Genomic DNA, 7,721 nt, shown 5'->3' with positions numbered 1-7,721 from the left:
CAGTAAACACACACGAGATGTGGTACAGTACAGTAAACACACACAGGAGATGTGGTACAGTACAGTAAACACACACAGGAGATGTGGTACAGTACAGTAAACACACAAAGGAGATGTGGTACAGTACAGTAAACACACACAGGAGATGTGGTACAGTACAGTAAACACACACAGGAGATGTGGTACAGTACAGTAAACACACACAGGAGATGTGGTACAGTACAGTAAACACACACAGGAGATGTGGTACAGTACAGTAAACACACACAGGAGATGTGGTACAGTACAGTAAACACACACAGGAGATGTGGTACAGTACAGTAAACACACAAAGGAGATGTGGTACAGTACAGTAAACACACAACAGATCAAACACTAAAACTAAACATGACACCATCAGATCCTGCTGATAGACACAGACAGGCAAATAGGGGACACATACCCACATACCCACACACACACACCCAGACAGGGCATAAGATACCTATTGTTGACTGATGGGAAGGAAAGAGGAAGAGAGAGAGAGAGCATTCCTAGTTGCTCCGCGCTGCAGGCGGCCGCTATGCTGTCTTTACTATCCACTGTGTCAGATTTGAACGGTGTCACATTATACAGAAGAATAACAATATCACAGGAACATTATTATGCTGAATAACAGAAATATTATCCTCCCACGTGTACATTATACCCCTGTGGTTTTTACGTTTGTTCATTGTCTGAGTTGTGTTAACCTTGCCTGGTCTTTGCTCTGCTGACCTGTTCTGTTCTCCCCAACTTAATGCATCCTCCCCTTGTATTGTCACTGGTATGCTGTGTTTCGCTAACTTGTGTTGCGTTGTGTTGTGTTTTTGTTGTGCTGTGTTGTGTTGTTTGCCTTGTCTTGTATATCGCATGTTTGCCTTATTTTGTGTTGTGTGCCTTGGTTTGTGTGTGTGTGTGTGCTCGATGTGTATCCCCCCAGCCTTGCTGTTAAACAACCCAGCCTATGACCTCCTCCTGTCAGATCAGAGGCAGCATGGCTCAGGCTCCTCGTGGCCCCTAACCGTCCCTATGGCCCGGGCCAGCTCCTCTCACCCTCAGGAGAAGAGCCTCAATATTGGGGCCCAGGGTAAGAGCCTCTGACTGGGGGGAAATACCAGGATTCACCCTCTTCCTGGAGCTCCATTGAGCTGGAATCATACTGTCTAGAATAACAGAGTGACATCAGGGCTCTGGGCATGTGTTTGATTATGAACCGTTTGTCTGTCACTCGGTCACTGCATCAATTCACTCCATTTTGTGTAGTGCTTTAAGCATAATAAAGTCATTTGCCTCAAAATGCTTGTGACAAAGGCCTGAGCACGCCTCTCTCAACTCTTCCATCCCTCTCTCCACACCTCTATCCCTCCATTCGCAACTTCTTCCCTCCTCCCCCTCCCTCCAGGCTGTGGTATGGACTTGGAGAAGGGCTTGCCCCCCACCCAGGAGGAGCCTCCCCCGTACCCCGATGCCCCTCCCTACCCGGCCCTGTCTCCCCCCTTCCCCGCCAGCGTGCCCCACTATGCAGAGGCGGACATTGTTAGCCTGCAGGGCGTCAGGTAGGAGGGTTAAATTCACCATTACATACCCACCTTTTTAACTTGGACTTGAATCAGTGAATTGTCTTTGTTTTTATGTTATTTTATTCATCTCCTTTATTGCCTTTTTCGTGTTTCTACCCTAAAGTGTGTTGTGATTTTAAATGCACTTTCAATACACTTAGCTGTGATTTGTCTTGTCAGTGGTAACAACACGTATGCAGTGCCAGCCCTGACCTCCTCCAGCCCCACTGCAGCAGACTGCACCCCCCTGCCTGAACTGCCCCGACACTGTCTGGTTTTCAAGGAGAAACTGGGAGAAGGACAGTTTGGAGAGGTGCGTATGCCTGTGTGTGTGTGTGTGTGCGCTTGTTTGTATGTGTAGATGTGTTTAACTATACTGAGTGCGTGTGTATGTGCAAGTGTGTGTTAGCAAGTGCTCTAACGTTCACTACATTCTTTAGTCTGAGACTGGCATCATTGAAGTCATTTGTGGCGATGCGGGGTGGTTTTCTGATCATGTGAGACAGTGGCTATACTTGGATTTTTAGTTGTGGTTGTTGGTTGTCTGAAGGTATCTTTTTCTGTTGGTTCCTTCCTCAGGTGCACCTGTGTGAGATAGAGAGCCCTCAGGAACTGCCTAACCTGGAGTTCCCTTTCAACGTGAGGAAAGGACGCCCTCTGCTGGTGGCTGTTAAGATACTGCGTCCTGACGCCTCCAAGAACGCCAGGTCTGTCTCAGGATAGTTAATCTAAATCATTTAGCGAACAATTACCATTTTTAGACCTATTAAGAACATCTCATTTTGGTCCTAAAGTTTAGTTTTTCTTTCTCAGTCTCTCTCACTCCATCTCTTCTCTTTTAGCTTTTTCTCATTTCAATTGTTGATCTCTCTCTCCTCCACCCCACCCCTCGCTCCTCTCTCTCCCTCCCTCCTAGGAATGACTTCCTAAAGGAGGGGAAGATTCTGTCTCGTCTGAAGGACCCAAACATCATCCGTCTGTTGGGAGTGTGTGTGAGCAGCGACCCTCTCTGTATGGTCACAGAGTACATGGAGAGTGGAGACCTCAACCAGTACCTCTCACACAGAGTCCTGCTGGACAAGACCGGACCCACACACAACACCCCCACCATCAGGTAATACGCACACATACACAGTACACACACACACAGACGCACATAGTATACACACACATAGTACACACACACACAGTCACACACACATTTTCACAAAGACAGATGCATATATACACAAACACCTTTCCACCTGCATCTGAAATATTGTATTTCTGCCTCTTATCTCCTCTCTTCTTCTTCTACCACACATCCCTCCCTCTCAGTTACCCTGCTCTGATCGCCATGGCCAGTCAGATAGCTTCAGGGATGAAGTTTCTGTCGTCTCTGAACTTTGTGCACCGTGACCTGGCCACAAGAAACTGCCTTGTGGGGGGTGAGAAGGGCGAGAGCGGGGGCGACCGGGGCGGGGAGCGACCCATCAAGATCGCCGACTTTGGGATGAGCAGAAACCTGTATGCTGGAGACTACTACCGCATCCAGGGGCGGGCCGTGCTGCCTATACGATGGATGGCCTGGGAGTGTATACTGATGGTGGGAGGACACACAGGGAGAGAGAGGGGCGAGGAAGGAGAGAGAGGGGCGAGGAAGGAGAGAGAGGGGCGAGGAAGGAGAGAGAGGGGCGGGCCGTGCTGCCTATACGATGGATGACCTTGAGTGCCTACTGATAGTGAGAGGACACACAGGGAGAGAGAGGGGCGAGGAAGGGAGAGAGGGGCGAGGAAGGAGAGAGGGGCGAGGAAGGAGAGAGAGGGGCGAGGAAGGTGAGAGAGAGGGGCGAGGAAGGTGAGAGAGAGGGGCGAGGAAGGTGAGAGAGAGGGGCGAGGAAGGTGAGAGAGAGGGGCGAGGAAGGAGAGAGAGGGGCGGGCCGTGCTGCCTATACGATGGATGACCTTGAGTGCCTACTGATAGTGAGAGGACACACAGGGAGAGAGAGGGGCGAGGAAGGAAGGAGAGAGAGGGGCGAGGAAGGAGAGAGAGGGGCGAGGAAGGAGAGAGAGGGGCGAGGAAGGTGAGAGAGAGGGGCGAGGAAGGTGAGAGAGAGGGGCGAGGAAGGTGAGAGAGAGGGGCGAGGAAGGTGAGAGAGAGGGGCGAGGAAGGTGAGAGAGAGGGGCGAGGAAGGTGAGAAAGGCATAAAGAAAACAAGAGGGAAGATATGAGGACATTACAAAAGAAAGAAACAAAATGGTGGGACAAGTAGTAAGTTAGTTGTGGTAAATAAGTAACTAACAGGGTGTGTCTCTGCAGGGGAAGTTCACCACAGCCAGTGACGTGTGGGCGTTTGGTGTGACTCTGTGGGAGATGCTGAGTGTGTGTCAGGAGCAACCCTACTCCAACCTGACTGATGAACAGGTCATAGACAACGCCGGAGAGTTCTTCAGGGACCACGGAAGACAGGTACACACACTCATACACAGGCTCATACAGTACAGTAGCAGTACATTTAAGTAGATGGAATGTTTAACCCTCATCTCTCCCTCATCCCTTTTATCTCCCCCCTCCACCTCCCCCTTTCTATCTTTCTCCCCCATCCCTCCTCTGTCTTTGTCGTCCCCCCCATCCCCAGGTGTATCTGAGCAGGCCAGATGTGTGTCCTCAGGGTCTCTATGACCTCATGCTGAGCTGCTGGAACCGGGACTGCAAGCTCCGCCCATCATTTGCCCACATTCACTCCTTCCTCACAGAGGATGCCATGAACATGGTGTAGAGAGAGAGAGAGAGAGGAATGGAAGAGTGAGATGGAGAGAGGGGGATGAGAGACGGAGGGATGTGTGTAGAAGTGGTGGAGGTGTAGAGGGAGAGGTGTGCAGTAGAGGGACGGGTGCCTGCTTGTATATTTTGTATTTCTCAATGATGGGCAGATGGGGCTGAGACACCGCTGGTTCGGTTTTCAATCCCACGAGACAGACCCCAACCCACACCCCTTTACCCCCCTGAGTAGTCTCTAGATTGTCTTGATAAGAATGTAACACAACACAATGGTTGGTGCGGTGGTGGGTTGGTGTCTGATTCTGCATAGTGCTTCCAGGACCACCGATGGTCTGTCAATGGTCTGCTAGCAAACACAGGGAAGCTGTAAGACGTATGGGGAGGAGATGTGACAATGCTTGGTAATGTAGATGAAGCTAAAATTAATTTGTAACGCTGAATAACGTTTCTCAAAGAATATCAACAATACCAATCTGATTATGCATCAATGTCAGACATTAATACTCTGAAATGTGATCATAGTTTAATAGCATATTAACATTTTGGGATAAACTTATCACATCATCCTATATAGATATTTTATTACTTGACCTGCTAATGTTTTTGGTATTTGTATAAATCATGTGCTAGGGTTACTGGTGAAGGTCTATATATATATTCTCATACTGTCAACATTTCTCCATCTCAAAACGGTACACACACATTTTTCACACAGAGGTGAAATTGCACACAAGGTTTACTGTCTTAGTACTATATATGTTTCAGTATATAACCCAGTTCTTCCCAGCCCCAAACCCTCCCTCCCAGACCCCAGTCTAAGGTTGTCTCTAGTCTCATGGAACCAGACGAGTGTGGCTGAATATTGCATTATAATCCTCTGGCCTACCCGTTACGCCTGAGCTTTAAAGTCTGGCAAGCAGAATGATGGTATCTCATACACAGGCCAGTAGCAGACACAGCAACAGCTGTTCCACCAGCAGTCTGTAACACCAGGCATTAGACACACACACACAATGCTGTCAGTCAGTCAGCTGCTCAGCCCAGACTAGGCTGGCATTGTGACTATATTCTGCCTCCCTCTCCACCCAACTCAGTATCTCACCACACCGCCTTTCATTCTGCAGTCTCACTCATATCTCTCACAACTGATCCACTCTGAGCTGTAACTATGGAGTTATACTGGACTGATGTGAACTGATCTGGACTCGATGACTCTTTCCAGGACAGGAAGTGTGTGGTTGTTACTTTACCAGACCTCCAAACTGAAACCCTTTGGACCTCCGGAGCCAGAGAGAACTGACTGGTGTCACGTGACGTGAGCCTCACTGCCTGAGAGAACAGGTACAGTAGGGGAGGTGCACTGTGAACGGCTACAACCAATGAGATTTGAACTTAACAGAACAGAGACATCCTTCCTTATGGGAGCTGGAATAGTATAGCCCACAGCAACACACACTGAAAGACAGACAACACTGCCTGTGCTGTGACATCACATGTGAAACTGACAGTTGTGATTGGTGACTAGCTGATGGAACAGCATAACACAGATGGACAGATGGATTGACGACTAGAGGGGAGTGGGGGCTGAAATATGTAAATGACCATTTTCATGTGTAAGTGAGGTGAGCGATGTGATTTTCTACCAACGATGGATAGCGGAGCTGGGTCTGAGTCAGTGACCCAGATGCAGAAAGGAGGTTCATGTATATGTCCAATACACAACCAGCTGCACTTTAAAGGCTGTTTCTGGCCGCACGCCCCAATACCTGCACAGTCTTGGCCAGTCTTGGGGCATAGTTACAGTACTTGTAGTTGAACAACTATTTAACGACACTTTGAGTAGCTCCCCCAACAGTATCATGTCTGTATCCCCTTGGTGTTAGAACCGATAGCAGTCCAACATGGCATTGCTGGTCAAAATAGATGTAGTTCTAAACAGAAAAACAGGTCAGTGTCTTCTGATTTATCATCTTAAAGTTGATCATGTATTCATGATTCATTTCAGTGGATTGTTCAAATAGAACTGCCTCATAAAAGGTGTTGTCAAGGAGGAAAAGAGAGGTTTGGAAAACCTCTGTCTGCATTATGAGGAAAGGTAGAGCACACCAAATGCTTTCTGCCAGTGTTAAATAGATACCCAGCAATAGGGAAACGATCAGACCGAATGGTTAAAACGTCAATCACAACGGATTTAACACTCATGAGAAGAGGAGCACTAACAACTGTATCCAAAGCTTTCTAGTTTGTCAGTAACCTTTCATCTACATTATCCCAACATAAGCTGCCCGTGGTAGACTCTGCCTCACTGAGTGTAGTTCTGCATAATGTGTCAGGCTTAATCAAGATGATCAAATAATCCTTGTTTACTGATTGAATGAGTGCGAATGGTGGTGCCATACGAATGTGTGTCTCGATTGACATTTTTTTGATACACTGTAGCCCAACTAAACCCATATGTGTATATATATTTCCTGTATATGTACTTAGAATCTCCTTGTTGTCAGTGATGCTGTCATCCTTTGTCTTAGAATATGTACACGTCATCAGGTTCATCTTCAAAGGACAGAATTTTTATTTTGTCTAATATATGGAATTTCTTTGTTACAGTTGGGGTCTCTTTTTGTTCCTCTGTAGAAAGCTTGCTACCTTACCTTGATGCCATTATAATTCATTGTGTCGTCTATTTTTGTAGTTTTAATAAAGTTAACCTTTCCAAATAAAGCAAGGAAGAATGTTTTGTCATTAAAACACACACACACACTGAAGAAACAACACATGTAGAGGACAAAGGGTGAGTTAGGAAAGAGCGTTTTTGTTTATATAAATGTTACAATAATTTCATAACTTAGTGCACTTCAATTCAAAGTTTACACTACAGTGCCTTGCACTAGTATTTATCCCCCTTGGTGTTTTTCCTATTTTGTTGCATTACAACCTGTAATTGAAATGGATTTCATGTAATGGACACACAAAATAGTCCAAATTGGTGAAGTGAAATTTAAAAAATAACTTGCTTCAAAAAATTTAAGTGGTATGTTCATATGTATTCACCCCCTTTGTTATGAAGCCCCTAAATCAGATCAACACCACGAAGACCAAGGTTAGGGAAAAGTTGTGGAGAAGTACAGATCAGGGTTGAATTATATAAAAATATCCCAAACTTTAAAACATCCCACAGAGCACCATTAAATCCATTGTAAAAAAATTGAAAGAATATGGCGCCAAAACTCACAGACCAGGTAAGGAGGGCATTAATCAGAAAGGTAACAAGAGAGCAAAGATAACCCTGAAGGAGCTGCAAAGCTCCACAGCAGAGATTGGAGTATCTGTTTATAGGACCACTTTAAGCCGTACACTCCACAGAGCTGGGATTTACAGAA

At 46.6% G+C, this 7,721-nt stretch overlaps 1 protein-coding gene across 5 annotated transcripts in view; it reads left to right on the top strand.

Moving 5' to 3' along the window:
• Positions 1–7,062, top strand: part of LOC112222532 (epithelial discoidin domain-containing receptor 1-like) — a 57,870-nt gene extending 50,808 nt beyond the window's left edge. For 3 of the 5 annotated variants that reach the window (XM_042304736.1, XM_042304733.1, XM_042304735.1), the window contains 8 exons: positions 962–1,108; positions 1,424–1,577; positions 1,761–1,893; positions 2,160–2,287; positions 2,497–2,694; positions 2,898–3,165; positions 3,880–4,029; positions 4,199–7,062. In XM_042304736.1, coding sequence (XP_042160670.1) covers positions 962–1,108; positions 1,424–1,577; positions 1,761–1,893; positions 2,160–2,287; positions 2,497–2,694; positions 2,898–3,165; positions 3,880–4,029; positions 4,199–4,339 — 1,319 coding nt within the window. In that variant the 3' untranslated portion in view covers positions 4,340–7,062. The remainder of the gene's footprint in view (positions 1–961; positions 1,109–1,423; positions 1,578–1,760; positions 1,894–2,159; positions 2,288–2,496; positions 2,695–2,897; positions 3,166–3,879; positions 4,030–4,198) is intronic. The other 2 variants (XM_042304734.1, XM_042304737.1) reach the window with 2 other exon arrangements.
• Positions 7,063–7,721: the final 659 nt, after the last annotated feature.

This window comes from Oncorhynchus tshawytscha, linkage group LG23 (genome assembly GCF_018296145.1).
Source record: "Oncorhynchus tshawytscha isolate Ot180627B linkage group LG23, Otsh_v2.0, whole genome shotgun sequence".
Classification (NCBI taxonomy): domain Eukaryota; kingdom Metazoa; phylum Chordata; class Actinopteri; order Salmoniformes; family Salmonidae; genus Oncorhynchus; species Oncorhynchus tshawytscha.
Note: the sequence above shows the minus strand (reverse complement) of the source record. Positions and strands in the feature narration are given on the sequence as shown.